Source organism: Lepeophtheirus salmonis, chromosome 7 (genome assembly GCF_016086655.4).
Source record: "Lepeophtheirus salmonis chromosome 7, UVic_Lsal_1.4, whole genome shotgun sequence".
Taxonomy (NCBI): domain Eukaryota; kingdom Metazoa; phylum Arthropoda; class Copepoda; order Siphonostomatoida; family Caligidae; genus Lepeophtheirus; species Lepeophtheirus salmonis.
Window position 1 is genome coordinate 6,594,678 of NC_052137.2, and position 21,737 is coordinate 6,616,414.

The 21,737-nt window shown below is 32.0% G+C and overlaps 1 protein-coding gene across 2 annotated transcripts in view; it reads left to right on the forward strand.

Moving 5' to 3' along the window:
• LOC121121957 (uncharacterized) overlaps nucleotides 1-9,636 on the forward strand; it is a 40,609-nt gene extending 30,973 nt beyond the window's left edge. The window contains exons 4-9 of one of the 2 annotated variants that reach the window (XM_040716950.2): nucleotides 1,474-1,577; nucleotides 1,644-1,838; nucleotides 3,221-3,491; nucleotides 5,767-5,930; nucleotides 7,032-7,157; nucleotides 7,527-9,118. In XM_040716950.2, the coding sequence (XP_040572884.1) occupies nucleotides 1,474-1,577; nucleotides 1,644-1,838; nucleotides 3,221-3,491; nucleotides 5,767-5,930; nucleotides 7,032-7,157; nucleotides 7,527-7,598 (932 nt within the window). In that variant the 3' untranslated portion in view covers nucleotides 7,599-9,118. Of the gene's footprint in view, nucleotides 1-1,473; nucleotides 1,578-1,643; nucleotides 1,839-3,220; nucleotides 3,492-5,766; nucleotides 5,931-7,031; nucleotides 7,158-7,526 lie in introns of both variants that reach the window. The other variant, XM_040716951.2, reaches the window with a different exon arrangement.
• Nucleotides 9,637-21,737: the final 12,101 nt, after the last annotated feature.

Consider the following 21,737-nt stretch of genomic DNA (forward strand, 5'->3'; position numbering starts at 1 on the left):
CAATACACTTATAAACCACAACATTATTATACATAGTATTCTCAATTTCCAATACATTTCATAAAATAATTTTTGCAGTATTTGCCTACGATCTGAGATCGGGGTCTGGACCAAGCTATTGGTCCAAGTCGTTCTATAAAAAACGAAAAATATCGTTTTTGGACCGAGTCTAATACATACTATATTTTATATATATTTATTTATAGGGTACATTGTATAACTTTGCCCATACGTCAGATTTTTGATGATTGATACCGAACCTTTTCATAGTAAGGGAATTATATTATAAGGAACATATTGTTCGAGTAGAAACAGACTTTTTCGAGATATTTGGACAATCAGTACTATGGAGGATCAATAAAGTAAATTGAAGATCTCATTATATAGAGGAGGCTGTGAGTTTTTCTCCTTGGAAGTATTCCCAGGGGGAGGGGGAGGAGGACTTGTAGTTGAGCCGTGGAGATCAACTCTCATTAAGTAATATGGTAAGTGATAACCTAATTTCAACTATCCACTGTCGTTGTCTCCAATTTCGATATAGAAAGAGAAAATATAACATGCAGCAAACTTATATTTGATCAGTGCACCTTCTACTAAACAATGAAAGGAACTCTTAATAAATTTGTAGAGATTAAAAGATAAGATTATTTGTTAATGAATTAATTATTATTAAACAAGGCATGTTTACAGAGAATAAGACACCTCCTCTTTTCATGTGCATTGTTGGGCTAGATAAATATTATGAACGCCTTTGAAACCGCCATCATAAAATAAAATAAAAATTGTGGTTGAAATATCCTCGCGGGTAAATCTCCTATGGATATCAGTTCATATTTTATTATAAAAGTGATGTTTTAGCGTTTCTTAGTTGATATATAACTGTCTTTAAAACTATCAATGGTGGGCCTGCTTTCATGACGTTGAGGAGACATTTGCACTCGTGAGCCTTTTATCTTTTGTAATGGCTTTATTCAAATGTGTTTTTTTTTTGTTTAGATGGTAAAAGTTTAGAAGGTCAAAATTTATCTTTATATCTGGAAATTGGAGACAGCAACAATGGGATAGTTGAAATTCAAATAATAACGGAAATAACTTCACAAGGCGAAGAATATATTATTAGATTAAGAGGAGAGGGATCCGTACTTTTTCGATATATATAGACAATTATTCCGGGGACTAGGGGGGGGGAGGGCTCATAGTGAATCTGTAGACTGAGGCCGAAGGAGATATAATCTCATTAAGTTCAGCACTAGGAATTCTTCGGATCTACCATGAACTATTATAGTATAATTACAGGATAATAAGTATCATGAAGCCTAACTCCTATGTCATCAAATCCATTAACTCCTGAAATAGACAAGTACTAAAAACAAAGAGAAAATATGACGTAAAAACAAACTTTGACAATATACCCATATTTATATATATATATATTGTTTAACAGCTCTTACCAATGTTTTTATTCCATTCTAGGATATTCTTGTGCTCTAGTGGGAGACATTCTTCTACAAGGTCAAATGTACATCACCAATAATTATTTCGCTTTCTATTCAAATGTATTTGGATATATCACTAAAGTAAGTGAAAGGATTAGATATACCAATCACATTATAAAAATGACTGATTGAATTATTCATTTCTAGCTGCAAATCCCGATCCGCTCTGTGATTATGTTGTCAAAGGAGAAAACAGCCAAAATTATTCCAAATGCAGTTGGTTTATCCACATCAGAAGAAAAACATGTATTTTCTTCTCTGCTTTCAAGAGACTCAACGCTCAAGTTCATGACTAAAGTTTGGAAAAGGGTACTACGTAAAGAAGAATTCCTCTTGTCATCTGTAAGTTATTTTACTAAATAGACTCTAAGGAATAGAGGCGACAAGCATATCAGTAGGGAAAAAGTCATATTCTTGAATTTGGATAGGTCTAAAGTGTTTACTCTGTTATATTCATCTTCTTATGTCATTGTTAGAGATGTGAAGGAATGGACATTTTGTAGAGCGCGAAGAAAAGGAGGGAGCGAGACTACTGAATTAATATGAACTATGAATAACTGCTTTAAAGAGGGAAACCTTCTGCATATACAATAGCATTAGTCGAGGGAAAATATTATAATTTTATTATATACAATAGTATATCAGAGAAAAAAGGCCCTAAATATAGTTTGCATGCTATTTTTACTATCTTCAAACTAGAAATTTCAGCAAGAATAAAATATAAAACCCGTGTCAACGTACCCTTTTATGATTCTTAGAAGAGAATATGAATAACTGCTCTAGAAAAGAGAACCTTTAACATTTAAAATAGAATAGGTCTAGAGAAAGTATTGCCCATTATGTTTAATTATATCAAATATGATGGTTTTATTAAGCATCTAAAAAAAAATACATTATAAGCAGGCGGGAATTAATCATTCAGAGAGAGATGTGAACACCACGACGATCTATTACAGAATGAGCACAAAGGAACTATAGCATCAATTGTTCTCCCTTTTCTAATTTTAAGTTCGTTATTTTTCTCTACGTTTTGTCCATGCATAGGATTGGGAGAAGGGCGGGGGAGGGGGGTCTAAATCCTTTTACTACAAGTCCAGGACAAGTCTCAAGTGTTTTATTACAAGTCTAGATCAATTCCTAGTCCTTGAATAGTCTCATCAAGTACTTTAATGAGTACCTTATATTCACTGAAAAAATAGAAATTACTTTGAAGTCCAAGTCCATTGACGATTCGTACCTTTCGAGTCAACCCCAAATCTTGAACATTTGATTGTGTACTCAAATATGGACTCAAGTCCAAGTCGAGTCGCAAGTCTCGAGTCCAAATCCCCATCTCTTGAGTCAGTTTGTCTTGTATTGCCATCTGGTTTTTAAAGTATCATTATGTCAAGCACTTGTTAATGAAAATAAATAATTAACAGGACTCAAAGAACTGATCAAAGTACAAGTACCAAATTGTTATTTTCTTTCTTTTCTTAAACTTAAAATTATCTTATTTTTTCACCTAAAAAGGGCTTTTTATAGGGAGCAGTTACTGTTTTATTCTCCTCATAGTCTATCAAAGTCACATCTTAAGTTATTGTAATTATATTTTTAGACTGAGTTTGCGTGAATGAGTGAACTGTTTCATTATTCTTTCAACTGTCTTGTTGTCTCCTAAGGTTATTCAAGCTTAAATTCTGCATGAATTAAAGCTACTTTAGCGTAAAACTGTAATTATTTAGCAGGGTAACAGTGGATCTACTCACGCTCTGGACACAGAGCTAGATGACGAAGAGGAAGAAGATGATGTGGTTCTTCTGCATGATGAAGAGTCTTCTGACTCTGAGATCCAGTATGATGAACAAATCCCTAATCCCCAGGTTCCATCTGTCATTGAGCCAAATTCTGAATTTCTAGTCAAAAGAACAAGTCAAACGAGTGGAACTATCTTTTATCAAGCCAAAGCAACCTCTACCACACCTCGATCTAATGGAAAATTTACTACCCATATAGGTACGTACATGCATTCAACTACAGGATGACCATATAAATTGTTAAAATCTTTTAAAATTATTATTTGAAAGCTATATTTAATGACATTCAATTATTCATAATGAGATCAGCCTTCTTGATAACCTCACTTACACTGCACCGGAAGTTTTGGCAGACCCGGGCGACCTCATACGGATCCAGCTTTGCTATTATGCTGGTTCTGTTTCTGCACTTTTAATTTACATCCCCTTGATGTATGGAGAAGCCCAAGGAAGAAATTACACCTTTCAACAAGATAGTTCACGTGCCACAAAGCCAAAAAAATTCAAGATATCTTGGCCACAAAATGTCCTCACTTTTGGAACCCGGATTTTTGGTCTGCAAACATACTGGACCTGAACACATATGATTTATATCTTTGGGAAGGATCAAACATGAGGCCTGTATCCAGAATCATTCATCTGTTGAGGCCTTGGAGAAGTCAACCCGTACAATGGCAATGCTGGATCTGCAAGGGTCCCCTGGACTGCCCAAGCTTCTGGGTCCTTATGGCCGAAGTTATCGAGGGAGATGGATCTCATTATAAATAATTCAATGGCATTCAATGTAGCTTTCAAATAATAAAACATGTCATGCTTCTAATCCATCTAGTTCGTTCGTTATAAGTCTTTAAATATTTTCTCAATTTATCAAGACCACCAGGTACAAATTATGTAGAAACTGTTTTTGGGTTTCTGTATGAATTCCTGGACCGGTTTGAGACCATCCTAATGTTTTCCGGGACCTCAATTTACGAATAAATTATTTATGTCGTCAGGTTTGTTTTGAAATGTTGCAAACATCGATACAATGACGTCGTATAATTAAGAGATTATGTAATACTTTGATTGGACACAGTCAAATTATAAGTGAGAGATAAGGGTAGTGCTGTTATAAGGGCAAGAAGAAAATAATGTATATAAATAAAGCATCGTTTGTCTGTCTGTAAGTGGATTACTCGCTTTTGAGTTGTGATTTATATGTAGGGCTGAGCATATGGGGCATGAAAAGAGGGTGGGAGTGAGACATATGGTATTATTGATTAAAGCTTATTTAAGCTGTCTATTATGTTATGATATAGGAGGATAGAATATGACATCTTTCTCCTCTAGAAATGAGAGTCCGAGTGACACTCAGCGTGTCATATATAAAAAAAGATAATATTCAAAAATAATCATGGTGAGTTATATGTTTGATGCTTAGTTGATAGTATAAAGGAAAGGTAAATAGAAATACAAGGTTAGCCCATCATTTAATCGGGCTTGCTAGAATTTTCAATTTGATGTATCATACCGACTTCTAGGCAAGACATACAGATTTTGACATCATTGAGTATAACAGTGGTACTCTAACACTAAAGGAGGGCAAACTCGTGTTTCCATTAATCTGTTTGCTCATAAAAAGGAAGAGGATTTGAAGGGGAGTTATACGTTGAGATGTAAATCGTGTGTATTTTCCAGGTGGGAAGTTTTTTTGGAATTGGTCACTTGAGGAATAAATTTTCTTTCCTTAGCAGTTGTCCTTCTTATTTAACTCCTGAAGTTATAATTGTAAGTACTTTTTGTACTCATAGTAGAATTGAAGATCGACATTGGAGTAATTATAGCAAATGTCCTTGTTTATATCCTTTTTTTCGCTCCTCCTTTGTCACAGCTGATTGTAGCTGATCTAATGAAACGTCATGACAGCTAAGCCCCTCTACTCCAAAACATTCTTCAAATTATTAAGATTACCATGTTGATTTTTGGTTTTTTTTTTAAAAATGCCCAAATCCACACGATTTTTATATAAGTGTAAGTCCATGTTGGATTCAGAGTAGATTTAAGGATCGAAAACGAAGTAATTCCTCAATGTGTTCTAAGTCCTTGCTTGATTCAAAGTGGGGGTTGTGCTTATTCCCTTCATCTCATAGATAATTTAATTTAACGCCATGACAGCTAAACGCCTCTCCTCTCAAACATTCAAATTGTCTGAGTTATCTTGTAAATTATTTTTCTTTTTTGTTTCATACTAAAAATGCTTACGATTTACAACTCTACTCATATGTATAAAACTCGCATATCTACGATAGGGAGAAAATGGTTACATTAAAATCAAATCAAAAACCAGGTCCATAATTAGAAAACGTTTAAATATCGGTCCAAATCGGTCTAGTAAAATCAGTCAAACACAAATCAGAAAAAAATGGCCTCTGACCGGGTCACAACACTATTAGAAAACCTACTTTATTTAGTATTTTAATGATTCTATTTTGTAGATGAAAATATGGAGAGTTTTACCGTTCGAAATTGGAGTTTTATGGACCTTTTTCCAAGTCCATCGAAGTCTACAGTTTTGATACTGTTGATTCTGACAATGCTGGTATTTCTGCTCTGCTCGTCCATATATTTGGTTTTCAGGATTGAAAATTTACAGAAACAGGTGATGATTATACATACAGTAGTAGCCAATAAAAATGTTTATTTTTATGCCTATATCAAAGGCGTCTGCAGGAATATAATGATTTTTTCTTTTTTTTGGAGGGTGGGGGATCTTTTTTTTTTTTTTAATCCAAAAACCAAACTTCTTCGACAAAAGTTCCAAAAATCAACAGATGCTCACAAAAAGTTTAATTTTTTGAAAAAAAAATTGAAAAATTAAATTTTATAAAAAAAATTTCAAAAAAAGAAATTTCAAATATTAAATTTTTTGTAACAAAATTTCAAAAGTTTAATTTTTTGAAAAAAAAAATTAAATTTTTTAACAAAATTTAAATATTAAATTTATTTTATTTTTAAAAAATTTGAAAGTTTTTAGCTCTTGACTGGAATTTGAATTTTTGGGGAAAAAATTTGGATATTGGAGCGGGGTCTACAGCACCTCCAACCCACCCTCTGTGTAGGCCCCTTTATATTAATGTTCCTAAATGCCCATATCTCATATTTTTCTTTTAAGGGGAAAGGCAGAAATTTGGTTTGATTCTTTCTTTTCAAAATTTGAGACTTAAGTTGATTTAATTTTTTGTTAGAAATGCAAATTTTCAATTTCTTTATCATTGTCGAATCAAATTAAAATTTGCCTAGATTTTTTCATTTGTCAACAATTTATTAATAATGCAATATATTTAAAGATAGGAAAATTGTCTAAATTCTCGTGAGTCTAAATAATAAGAAAATTAATATCTTGGCAAATTTAATAGGCAAAATATCTACTGAAAAAGATCACTAAAGAAAGTGTAATACTATTTACTCGTTGGTTTTTTTTAATCTATACTTTTGAAGATTTAGACAATTTTCAAATCCCTAAATATATTTCAAAATTTCCCCCAAAAAAATGGAATTCTGTTTCTTTTAATAAAAGAATATTTTTCTACAACTAAATATTAAAAATTTAAAAAAACAACGCTTTATTTTTAATTAATTTATTAAAAGTAAGACAACCATCTTTGTATTTCGAAACTTGACAACAACATTTATGTCAATAGCTACGAGCTTCTATCTAGATACGTATAATTCTTTCAATTTTTTTTCTACTGATATTTAGGTTGAGTCCTATTACTTTGAATCAGGTAACAGCCCTTCAGTAAACCACTGGAGTCCCCTTTTTAATTCCGATTCAACAGACAAGGTTCAAAAAGTGCTGGACAGCAATGTGAATCAAATATCTATGGTAAGATCTTTTTCCTGTCTTATAGCAGAGTTGGGACATGTCCATACTTTGAAAACTTACGACTCTACTTGAATTAGAAAGCTATTTTATATCAAACTGAAGAAAAGATTTGGGCTCTATACTATATAATATTGAAATGAGCTCATAAGAAATGTAATGTCTCAAAATGGACGACATAATAATATTGAGGAGTCAAACTTGGGTAGATGAAAATATTATATTAAGGACTTAGAGTTGAGAGGAAGAACGTTATGCTCAACTTGGACTCGCAGTATGATTACTTTTCCCTATCTCTGCAATGTATCTTATTATTCATGCGTTGTTGATGTTATATGTATCTAGTCTAATATTTTGTTCATAACTATTCAGGTGAGAAAAAGCCTAGAAAAATTAAGTCACCTATTACATCAGCCCTCACTTCGAACAAGAGATGAAACTTGAAATGGATTCCTTTGATACGTGTATTAAAGCAAGATTGTCGAAGAATTTTCAAACTTGTTTGTCAAATATTACTACAAATTTATTATGTCTAAATCCATGGAACCCTAGATATCTGGACTAGCGACGGTGTTTTTCCTTTTTTTCCCATATGAGTTAAAAGAAAATGATGTGTAGAATAATAAGTGAGAGTCAAATAAGAATTGAATATATTGTGTTTCACATATTAAAATGTCAAACTACACTTTTCAACCAAGATCGGTCTTACTCACAATTTATTTTCTTTTTTTACAAATTTTATTCTAAACAAATTGAATTGCTAAAATTTTAAACAAAAGACACATTACACAGATATCGTCAAATATGTTTATTTCTAAAGAATTTTAAGTAGAAACGTATCTAAATAAAAATTATACACCAAGAGAGTTGATATAAGAAGATGGATTTATGACTCAAGTGGGACAAAAATGACGTCCATAGATTTCCATGTATCTAGAATTCCATGTATTATCCAACCAGCGTTTGGTTCATTTTTGTCGCTTTCATTAGATACTCATATAATTCACGAACTTATTATTATGTAGAATAATTCCCCATTGATAATTAATTAATTACCAAGCAGTGAAGTATGTTGTTGTAGTATTAATTTATATATTAATTATAACTAATATCAAAGCCAAATAAGTCCCGTTTATAAAAAGAGACCCTTTATAAAAATAGGTAGATGATTGTTCTATATATAAAAAAACCACACTGATAGAAATTGAGTCAGATACCAAAGGTTTTAATTTTAACAGAGAATTGACGAATTAGAAGCCTTTCTCTTTTTTATTTAGCAGGTAAATATTAATCATAATTTATTTCATTTTTATTCATCCTGTATCTGAGTTGATAACTATCAGCTCAGCCCTAACATTAGTCCAGGCAATCTTTTATACCAGTGAAGACAAAAAAAAATTATATCTTTTTATACTCAAACATAAAAAAAATGTTGGCTTTTTATCTCATCCTTCAAAAAAAAAAATATATATATATATACTTAATCAATGGATAGCTTCCCTCCCAGACCCCCTCTTCATTCCTCAGCCCGAAAAGTGAAGTTCAACACCTTTTTCTAAAGGCCTAGTAGCTAAACGTGATTTGATATTCTACAAAAAAATACATATATTATTTGATTATTTTAATTTTAAATAAGATTTGTCGACCAAATTTGTTTTGCCTTTGGATTAAAAAGTTGTGCCCTCGATGGCTTTAAAGCTAAAGGCCATTAAAATGACCTTTATAAAGTAAAATGTCTGATTTTGTAGCCTACAGAGTGTTTTATTTTTGCAAAATAATGATTTATATTCCATCCACGTGATTTACGTCTACTTTTTGGCTTGAAGGATCCATATGAAGGACAAATATATATTAGACATAGCTTGTAGACTTTTTTCAGATTTAAAAAATATTCTATTTAATTTTTTATCCTTTTTATTATCGGTGAAAATGCTGCGTAAGTAAAAAAAAAAAAATAGAAAAAGGGGCTTTTTCTTTAAAATTATAATAAATTCATCCTTTTTGATGACACTGATCAAAATAATAGTTCATTCAAAAGTAAAGACATAAATTCATTGCTGTTATAAAAAGAGCTTTTTAGAAAATATTATTTTGAAGTCTTGGATGCTAAAAAATATGAGGGTTTATTGAGAGTTACATATGTGGCCCCTCAAGAAAAAACAAGCTTTGTATTACCATTTATGCATTCCACAAATTGCACTTAACGTAGTCAAAATTGATATATACAATAAATCATCTGCAATTGATATACTTTATTTCATCTTAAGTATCTTAAATCATTCCAGAAATTTGAATACAATACTTATAATTGAGTCACATAGCTATGTCTATTAAATATTGACAAAATATAGACCACACAAGGGCGTCCGCAGGATTATATATATTTCAATCCATAGTTATTCAAAAAAATTGAAATATATATTATTTATTGGAAAAAAATTGAAAAATTAAATTTTAAATTTTTATTAAAAAAATTAAAAAATCAATAGCTAATTACGGAAAATTAAATTTTTTGTAAAAAAAATGATAAATAAAATTCTAAATATTAAATTTTTTTGGAAAAAAAATTCAAAAATTAAATTTTCAATATTAGACTTTTTGCTCTGCTGCAAAACTTGCAGTAAATGCAAAAAATCCTTAATTTGGGAGGGGGGACTACAACCCCTTCCAGCCCCCCTGCGGACGCACGACAAATATTTACAGCATGTCCCAGTGGGTGTTCGATAGCTTTGAAAAATAAATAAATTCATAAGGGCTTGGGGTTTTATGAAGGAAAAATTGCACATAGTCAAAATTAAGTGAAGTTGAAAAAATATAGTAGATTTAATTAAGACAAAAAGTATATTCTTCATTCATTATAAATTAAGATTATTTTTATGCTGACGTACCACATATAGTCTGTAGATTACAAAATAAAGGTCTTTTTCACATTTCCCCTGGGTAAACAAAATCTTACCATCTCAATCCAAATGTCAAAAGTTTGTTGACTTGAATCTAATTAGATTTCTTTTATAATTTTCAAACAAGTATCCTTCTAAAATATTTTAAACAATTAATTTATTAAAGAGAGTTGTTTGATTAACTGCATTCATTCAACTTTTGTGCGTGATACAAAAACGGAAATAATCAATAACTCTTTATATCAAAGAATACGAAATTGCTGTATGACCATGTGATATAAAAGTCAAATTTAGCAAAAGCCAAATGAATTCATAGTTAAATTATTGTTATTTTGTCTAAAAAAGTTGAGCTTCTTCTTCAAGGGCGTCCGCAGGGAGTGGACTGGAGGGGCTGTAGTCCCTTCACATCTCCGAATTTTCAAAAAATGTATTTGTCATTTTTTTTTCCAAAAAAATTAATATTTGTATTTTAATTTTTTTCAAACAGCTGTTTTTTTTTCCAAAACATTTATAATTTGAATTTTTTATTCAAGTTAATTGATATAAAAAAATTCTTTTTTTTAACAGCTGTGGATTTTCTAATTTTTTGTCGATTTTTTTTTTTTTTTTTTGTGAATAGCAATAGCTTTTTGAAATTTTTTTTCTAAAAAATTTAATATCTGCATTTTTTTTCAAGAAAATTAACATTTGAATTTTTTTTTGAATACTTCTGGATATATTAATTTTTTTGAAAAAATTTAATATACAAAACTTTATTTTTGAAGTTTCATTTTTTTTTTTTTTTAACCAAGCCCCTCCCCTGCCTATTTATAATCCTGCGGACGTCCTTGTTCTTAGAACATACTACGTATTTATTCTTTTCATAGATAATGTTGATTTAATTCGTCAGTCCGTTTATTTATTTATATTACATATTTCCTAAAGAGTCTCCATTAAATTGCCTATTATTTATTTAGTAATCCAATTACATTAATAGAGACCTAGCCCCCCTTCTCCTATTTCTCTTTATTCCCAAGTCGTGTCCCTTACTCCCAAGTCCCTACGATAACATTATATTTATAATCCCCTTTTATCTGTGATACATAAAAAGAGTGTTAAAATACTTTTATTTATTTAATGTTTATGGTTGTATTTAATTTGAAACTACTACTACTCACTTAGGATATTTATCATCGTATTTAGAGTTATGTACAGGTGTAACAATGAATATTTGAATAAATCCCTTGTAAATCATGAATTCTTCTTATTTACTTTATAATGATTGGTGGAGGAGTGTAAAATATGTTCTGTCACAATTGGGCAAACACATTTTGGACGAAGGACAATTGGCCAAACGAACAATTCTCCGAAGGACCATTTGACAAACGGACATTTGGCCGAAAAAGAATCATATATTGATTACAAACTATGTTTACCCGGTGTTGTTCGGGTCAAGGAGGGAGCGGGAAATCACATTGACAATGGTCAATATTATTTCTTCTTAATGGTTAGAGCCCATTAAGTGCGGGCGAGCATTATAATTAATTATAAAAATCCAGTGTGGAATGGGCATGTTAAAAAAAATAAACTGAAAATTAGCATTGTAACCCTGACGATTTGAATATATATTTTGGAGGATAGAAAGAATAATGTTCATGACGTTTCATTAGATCAGCTACAATCAGCTCTGACAAGGTAAGAAGGAGAAAAGGGTATAAACAAGGACATTTGCTGGAATTAATCCGATTTCGATCCCCAATTCTACTCTCAGTCCAAAAAGGACTTACAATTATAACTCCGCAACAAATCCTCAGGGGTACGTCTTTTATTTGCAGACACGAATATTCAATCAAGTTTTGAATTTAATTGAATCCATTTAAGAAAGGATATTCACTACTCAGGAATTAAATAATAATGACAAGTGTTAAAGAAACAAAAGTTCATTCTTCAGATTACCAATTCCTAAAAAACGGACCAGGTAAACAATACACCGGATTTTCAACACTGATTATAATCTATGTATTATTATTAATCTTAAAAAAATTGTGTTATAGACTTGAAATAGAATACCAATATATATGAATGAAAAAAATTGTCTAGATGCAAAGTACATCTTTTATTTTTGTCAAAAAATTGTCAAACCAAATACGGCAAGAAAATTGGGAAAAAAATTTTCCACTCATTTTGCAAAAAAAAAAAAGTACTAAAAGAGTCTAAAAGAATTATGATTGTAAAGACAAACAAAAACCTACCAATATTTTTTTCATACTTGCAAAAACAAAAAAGTTATAGAAAATAATATTGTCGAAAAAATGACCCTGGGCAACTGGTTCATTTTTGCAAATATTACTATTATTATTTAATAAAATAATCTGGAAAATGAACATTCTTATATTTAAATGTTCGAATCTAAAATTGTATGTCCAAAATGCTTCGTTTTGTGGCATTTCTTCTCAAAAATTGAAAATTGACGTTTTATGAAAAAAAGTGGGGGGAAAAAAATATATTCAGAAACTGACATAAATTTCAATTAAACATTAATTTTATGTGTCAAATTTATATGCAAACGCATCTATAAAAAAATTGCTACGAACTTAATTTTATCTAAGAATCCAATATTCTATTGGAAATAATTTTTTTTGTAACTGATACAATTGGCCTTAACCTTTAGAACAACTCTTCAAAATTTGGTGAAGATTGGACAGTATCTTTTGTTAACTCATTTGAATAAAACATAATGGATTATTTTATTACATAACATAAAAAATACGAGTAGATATATTGTTTAACAAATCTGAATAATTTATATTTTTTTTCAATATACGTTTTAATCACAAAGGGAAGAATCCGATTCTTATTATTCGATTGTTTTTGTTGCTTTTTTGGTGAGTGATCAAGACAATTATCGACTACTCGTAGTATGTTATAAAAAAGTTGTAGTTTTAATTGAAACAACTGTCGATTGGGATCCTCTCTTGTCTGAATGATTATCATAATTGCCTTGGCATTGTTAGGGAATAATGCCATGGTTTCGATCAGTTTTACAAGGAAACGCAAAAACTTTTTAGTGACCTAATCTTCTATTAGTAGGAATTTGTATGACAATTTTTTGTCGTCATTGTCATGGAAGGATTTGTATTTCTTATAATGGTTTTATTTTTAAGTAATAAACTGTAATTTTGCTTTATCAGAGAAACGTCAATTCATATTCGTAACAAATTGGGCTACTTCAATTTCCTCTTTTTCGTTCACTGAAGGGTAGTTTTCAACTTTAAGGCGTTGAACATTTGCTAAATAACATAACAAAACTACTTTTTAGCTTGGTAATTTTTATCCCTCGACATATACATGCTCTTCAACCTCTTGTGGCTGAATACTTCGTATTTCCATTCTGTACTAAACTGATTAGTGGATCACCGCTGTTATTTAAAAAATATGACAAAGAGATAACTTAAATAATAATATTTTTACGGAATAACACTGTTCGAAAATAAGAATGTGCCATAAAATTCCAGATTTAGTCTCAGTATGTAAAACCTCAAGACTATGCAAACGGCAAGCAAGGTTAAAAGAAGTTGGATTATTGCGATACCCTTACAAGAAGGGTTAATAAAAAATTGTAGGGTTCTTGCAGAGTGGTCTGTATCTAGACCATTTGCTACGTAATTTGGTACCATAAAGCCACATATAGACAGGCAATTTGAGTTCAAATCATAAGTATGACTTTGTGTCAACGTCTTATACTTTGGATAAACATTAATAACAAATATTACGAGTGATTTTGAAGTAAGATATTTTTTCAAACACAAATTTCGCAATATTTCACTACCTGAGTCATTCGGAAATGTGTGTTTTTTTGTTGTTGTTGTTTTAACAAAGCTGACATTTTCAAGTGTGGACTAAGTACATATGTAGTTTATATTTTGTGGTATTTCAGGAGAGTCAATTTTTCACAGGGTGAATAAAAAAATTGAGTAGCTATGTTGTCTATTGGCTAATTCAAGCGACCGTTGAGCACGGCAAATAGGTAAATTAATTAGTACTATTTAGCAAAAGAAAATAATAATAATATATATATTAATAATAAGGTTGATCTTATCAAGTAGAAGACTTAATTGTAATAAATTAGAAATTTATCAAATTCGGTAAAAGATCGGTTTTGTGACTTAAGATTCCTTATGTAAAGTTTCGACTCAATTTTAGAAGAAAAAAAAACAGAGGGAGTAAAATGGACCAACAAAGGAATACAATTTTGAAAGCTTCTCTAATGCAGTATGTCCCACATAGCCATATACAAGGAGCTCAGGATACTTTGTTTTCCCTCAAGATGGAGCTCCGTGTCATTGCACCACTAAGATCACTTCTTTAACTAATCTTATGTATGCTACTCTTCACAGGAGTGTCCAGTCTGTAGAGGCTTCCATGAAGAAGGAGTGGACCAAGCTCGAGTCTGACTATTGCAGGCATGTAAGGGATTTAGGCCTCGTATTGAGCCAATTATTAGAACTGAGGGTTCACATATAGAAAAAAAAGTTGAGCCAAACACTATTTTCAGATGCTTCTATTAAATATATGTCCTCACAAAACCTTTCGTTTAAATTTTACTCTTCAAAAATTGAAAATAATAAAATATTATATAAGATCAACCCTGTAAATTCATGTATATAGTTCGTATCTTGTACCGTTATTGTGTTTTTGATTGATTAAATAATAAGCATTCACGACAGGGATTCGAAAAGAGAAGTGCTAATCACTTCTCCGTTACCTTTTAATTACTTTATATATTCGAAAATACCCATAAATTGACGAACAAGAATAATATCTTGAAGTGGATCCGTGATTTCGACTTTTTTATTATCTATAATGTGTCAGACGAAGAGGCTATTGGCTGTAGTGAGGCCAACTCCTAAGAATATTCGGTGAGACACTCATAGATCGAGTCGTATTAGAACCGGGGAAAATGAGAGATATGAGTATTTTCCAATATGAATAACACATTTTATCAAGATACCAATGTTATATATTAACAAATGAACTCCAGTACAGCCGTACGTGGGCTGGATTAATTGGTCGTGGTTTGTTGATCTCTAATCTTAACGGGTAAGTAAACTCAGACATGAAACATGACGATATATCGCTGACACAAAATATAAAGTGTATTTCGTTCGCGCCTGTCGATATTTATGCTTCTTTTCTCCTAGTCAACGTTGATTGGTTGAATTAAAAATTGCTATTGGTAGCTGGAAACACTTTTCAATCATTATTGAATAACAGCTTCATAGTTGGGAATCATTGACAAACTATCGAATGATATTGAGTCTTTTTTTTGTGTGTGTGTGTATTTTAAGATGAAAGGTTGCGTAGTTTACAATAAAAAAACACAATTAGATTGATTTAGAAAGAAAACCTCTGGTAGGGTTGAGCAATTAATCATAAAATTAAGGTTTTCTATACATAAAGTCTATCAAGTTGACGTTATTTATTAACTTCAATAATTGAAAGCAACTTTCTATAAAAAAACGAATCAATCTATATTAGAATAGCAAAGTATGTTCCACATAAATCTATTGTTGAAAGTATGATCTAAGAAATAGCAAAACAATCCAGAGTGCGTGTCATATTTTTAAAGAAATATAGTATTTGTATAGAATTGTCTAAAACCAGAATGTAAAAATAAATCAAATCTCAGAAGCATTTAAATCAACTCATATTTAAAAAGATGATATATATCATCCTGCGGACGCCCCTGCCTTTGGCTTTAAATGAGGTTTAGCTATGAGCTAAAGTCTACCTGTTTCTTTTCGTTTTTCTCAAGCTGTTATTATTATTTGTCCATTTTTGAGGAGAGAACACCTAATTATTGAGTAACTACGTGTGAGGAATCTCATAAAAAACAATCAGTACAACAGAGGATTTGTTGTTGAGTTATCTTCTATACATTCTGTCAAAAAAGTACCGGGAATTGGTCATTTAAATTGCGATTTAAAAACATTTTTTTTCTTGGCTGGTAGCAATATCTTTTACTATGATACCAAGTTTGAGCGCGATCTTTAGGCCAGCTTGCTTACAAAAGCTGGATAAGTCAGTCTACCTCACAAGTGCTCCATGATTTTTATTTGATATTTGGGATATGGTGCATCATGAATGTGTTCCAAAAGGACAAACGGTCAATAAGGAATACTGTTCGGGCGTGCTAAGGCGTTTGCGTGAGAAAATCGGTCAAAAACGGCCAGAACTATGGAAAAACAACACGACTATAACGCACCATCGTACAAAGCCACGATTGTTATCGAATTCAAAGCCAAACACGCAATAAATACCATCGATCAACCACCATATTCACCTGATTTAGCTCCGTATGTCTTTTTTTTGTTTCCTTAACTTAAATTGCCACTCCGTGGAACCCGTTATGAATCTATTTAAAAAACAAAATTCGCGGAAAGAGCTAAAAGCCATCCCAAAAAGTGCCTATAAAAATATTTCGATGACTGTAAAAAATGTTGGGATATGTGTATTGAATCCAATGGAGATTACTTCGAAGGCGAAAAAAGGGTAAAAAAACATCAAAAAGTTCAAATCAAAACCCAGATTTGATATGCGAAATCGAATTACATATTCGTGATCAGTGTGTCAAGTACTGTAAGGATTGAATATGGACATTAAAAGATTTTTAAAAGGAATAAAAATGCTGTTTCCTTGTGTAATCATTGCTGCCTAAAGCAGTGGTTCCCAAACTTTGTCAAGTTCCACCCATAAAATATTTGGCTAGACAATGTTCGACCCCTCAACCACTCAAAATTTTGTTTGCTTTTGTAATCATTGCAAGCACTGTTTTACCAATCTACAAAACAAGTTATTGTACCAGATTAATGACAATGAAAGAAACTAATAAGTATTGATGTAAATCGGTTTTTTTTTAGATAGTCTGTTATTTTGGAATTAGTAATCTGAAGAAGGAATTTTCCTTTCTTCAGCAATTAAAGTTTACCATTAAATTATATTCGTAACCTGATTGAGCATTCGTATGTGCTCATAAAAGACACAGAGTCCCACTGAGCATTTGTTGCAGAGTCATAATTGTAAGCTCTTTTTGGACTCATGGTAGAATTAAGGATCCAAATTGGAGTCATTGTTCATTTCCATGTTGATTTTCGGATTCTTTTCCTAACATGCCCAAAATATACACAATTCTCATCCCTACTAATAAGAGACAATACTAGTGCATGCACCTCACGTAAGATTAACATAGATCTAAATATATACATATGCTGGTACAATCATAGTTCAATGAATAATAATAAAAAAAACAATAAAACTAAAGGTTCCCCAGAGGTTGAGGAAAGAGGACGGTCATGAACACAAAACAATTATGGAGTGTGTTTTATGTATTGGAGCTCATCCTTTCGATACTACTTTGGATGCTTGGATACTGTGTCAATCTTCTGATTGGATATACACTCTTGAAAAAGAAACTATTCAAATCTCCTTCTAATAGGTGGGATACTCTATTTTTTTTTCTTTTCTTTTAGATGTGTTTAAATATTTTGTGCAATGTAGGGTAAGGACTCGATTTTGTGAGTTTTTTGGACTAAGAGTGTCTCGTTCAACCCCTTAACGGATGTATTTATTTTTCAACGTTTACAAAAAGCTCTTTTTAACCTAGCATATTTTTAAAAAAAAATCCAAAATCAAGGTACATAAGGCATTCATAATAGGTGAAGTAAAAAGTTCTGAGCGGTTTTTTTTGTTGTTTTATTTTCAAAATAGAATTAACATAGTTAGGATTATCCGATTTAGAAGGTTCCGAACGGTTTTCTGGCTTATCTTCAGTTCCCAGGAAAGGGAATAAGTGCTCACATGCCAGTCCAACTCGACGATTTCCATTATTTATTGACATTTTCGATGTCCATATTACCAAAACAGAATGGTTGGAACCACAGCTTTTCTGTTGCATTCGATACTGTATTGTGTCCATAAACAGCACAATTTTTTTTTTGGCCGTCTGCCTTTTCAGCTTGTTCTCAGTGTTACTTTCATTATGGAACACTAAAACACACAACTGGCTTCACCAAACATAATACTGTACAGGATTTTTTTTATACAATGTATTAATCGTGAGATATAGCTAACTGAAGACTTCGAGCAAAAAGCGCTCAGAACTGATTACTTTATCTAATATTATGACAAATATAACCTTTTTCAAATATAAGCCTAAATGAAGATTGAGATTCTAATCTTTTTTTTTTTTTTACATACTTAAAGTGTATGAGTAGATGAACCTCCTAATTTGCAAAATCAAACTTGAAGCTAGTTATCTAGTATAATAATGTTCCATTGGAATTTTTTCCATGAATATTATTTTTTTAATAAAAGTTAATTTAAAGCATTTGTTCTGGTTAGTATTTTAGAGCAAAACTGAAATCAGTTGAGTTTGAGCAGAGTTATATCCTACTAAAGTTTGAGGATCTTTCAAAAAGGCCAAACTTTAAGGGACTCCAAAATGAGCCCTTTTGCTTGCAAAAGTCTAAACTGGTGTTATTTTGTTGGTATTAACACGCCCATTAAAAGTAATCAAAATTGGTGATGAACATATCAAAAATTTGCGAAAAAGGGTCTCCATTTGACATGCAATGCTCCTTATGCTTAATGAAGCACTTTATTTAACCCGAATCACCGAGTACAACAAACTTGCTACATAGCCTTAAGATATTTTTACTTCCTTAAATTGAATATAAAAATATTAGTAAATTAATTATTTCTGCTCTTAACAATTGTTTCAAACCATCTATACTTTTTTGTTTTGTTTTAAAAATACAATTGGTTTGAAAACAGGGAGGTGCACTTTCCGGTGGTGAAAAGAGCCCGGGTGTTACTTTCCTTAAGCATATTTCAAACCCATCACAATTTCTTGGTGAAACCAATTTAATATATATAAATTGTAAAATAACAAGGGCAGTTAGGGCAGCAAATCGTGGACTTGAGAGATTTAAAAATACATCAATAATTTTATATTTTGAATAATAGACCGAAAAACAGCGGTCGTCCGGCGGTTGTGGAATTGATCAACTGTGAAAATCTGATTGTCCGAGAAAATTTTCATAATTGACCCATTGATCCATATTGATTTTCTTGCACCTCTTGAGCCTCCTAGATTTCATGCCCCTTTTAGAATGTGGCGTGGGATCCTTGTGAAAGAAACTAATTCCAATTTGTGCTTCATAGCACTCTTGATGGTCCTAGGAGTGATAGAGAAGTCTCTGGATAAAGGCTAATTCATCCTTTATATTCTTCTCCAAACTTAACAAGAAGCTCTTATTCTTTTTTAAATTTTGCCCTCCACTTCCTGACATCCTGGAGAGGTCTTCAAAAAAAAAAAAAAGTCATATTGACCAACATAAAAGCAGGCTCCTAGAACACTAAACAATGTATGCAATCTTCATCACATCAACTCAAGCATCTAGGAGATCTGAGATGCGCTGCCTTTTTGCTTGCTTATGATGTAGAAATAACTAAAAGATTAGTAACGTTTGCTTATGTAAAATGGACGTTGGAAACAGAATATCAAAAAATAATCTTTAAATCTTTTCATAGTAATGATAAAATAAACATTAATTAACAGTCCATGTTTTGCTCACCTACCCTGTACAGCTTAGATAATTTAAAGGTATAAAGTAGACCTAGTACTTGAGAGACAACATATCAGCTAACGATATTTGAATTTTTGAATAGAAAAAAACAATTTATAATTGTAAATCCTATCAATCTCATACAGGATCGCTCAGGTAAATCCGGATCATCTTTAACTGCATCCTGATCAATAAGGAAAGTAATTAGAGGTTTGAAATTTTATTTATATGCTCTAATAATATGTACAAAAGAAAAGATCATTCAATATGTCCGCCATCTTTGCCAATCATTCGCTCAATACTAGGATTTGCAGGCATCGACCACGTCTGCTGGGTGATATAAGGTCAGAGTACTTGATGATGCAGGGACAGGTTCTCTTCTTTGAACAAATTTGGTGTCTTGCACGTCTTTGTGAGAAGGGGTCGAGTAATGTTGGAACCGGAACTCGACAACATTGGCCTCAGCTTTCATCCAAGGTATCACTTGGTTAGACAGGAGTTCACAGAACCTGTCGGTAACCACCGTCTCTTTTAGCTCAAAGCAATGCTGTTACTTAACAATGACCCAAAGTGTCATGCTCCTGGCCAGAAACTTGGTTTTATAGACGTGGGAGACATTATCTCTCTCTAAGGCCAAAATACTTGTTTTGAATTAAAGGTTACGTATCTAACTTAAACCTAAGGCTCTACCTCTCACATTAAAAATGAAATAACCTTGTTAAATGCTTTCATATTGTTAAGGATGTAGTTAAAGATGGTCCGGATTTACCTGTACGACCCTGCGTTAAAGTTTGTCTGTTTGTTTGGTTGTCTGAAAATAACAAATTTTAAATAGCGAGCGTGTGTATCTATTGCTCAGCGGCTCATAGTACAATTTATTACATTTTATATGTTTTGTTTTCAGACTTGTGTTGAATCTACTGCTTGCAAGCCTTATCTTCAATACGTTTGTGTCCCCTTTCTCCATTCTGTTATTTATTTTTCAATCAAGTATTTGGAACTTTGGAACATTTTGGTGCACACTCACTGGATTCCTTTCTACTCTGACGCATACCGTGTCCATTTCCACCATTGCTTTTATTGCAATGGACAGGTAGACAAACTAATATACAGAGTTGATCTTATTTGTGGTACACATTTTATTATATTCAGTCTATAAAAATACCGGAGGAGAACAACATGAGATCTTATCTTTGAACAGAGCAAAAATCAAATCGGATTCTAAATTTTCTCAAGGTCATCAAGAATTCGAGCAAAGTTTTGCTCTTTTCTGATGAAATTTTTTCATTCTTGATGGCACTGTGAATAAAACTGAACAGCCACTACCTCACAACCGAGGATCCTGACAATGTATGTCTCAGCTTCAGTGATACATGTCTTTAGAACAAAAAAGTACAATCGGAACCATGGTTTTGGGCGTTATGGAGTCTGTCCTCCCATTTTTGTGGAGAAGAAAGAACGGCTCAATGCAGATGCTGACATCGAACTTTCGGATATGAAAGTGCTACCTTAGGCCAAATAAAAGTTCAGACATATCTTCTTTTTCACTCAAGACGGATCTCTGTGTCATCGGAGTGTTAAGAGCCAGGCCTTCCTGAAAAACCACTTTCCATACTTTTTGGACCTCCAGAAGCGAAACCCTTGTACTACTCTATCTAGACGCGTCTGGAGGAGAGACTATGTGATACCATCAAGATGGAGTTGACCAAGCTCGAGTTTTAACAGATAGTCAAGGCCTGCAAGGTATTTACGGCTCATACTGTGGCATTTATTAGAGGTGAAGGCTCATATATTGAATAGAAGTTGTGCCGATCACTTTTTCAGATGATTTTGTTAAATAAATACGCTCACAAAACCTCTCACTAAAGTTTTACTCTTGAAAAAATGATAAAAATAAAACGTGTACCCCTAGATAAGATCAACCCTGTAGATCTTTGATCAAAGCTCAGATGTGTTCAAATCATTCGTTATGTAGATATGTCGTCATTGTAAAGCCACTTAAGTTTGCACATCTAAGTACAAAGTTCAAATCATCTATGATGATAGTGATTGCCTGGGCAATAGGGCTCTCTCTGGGT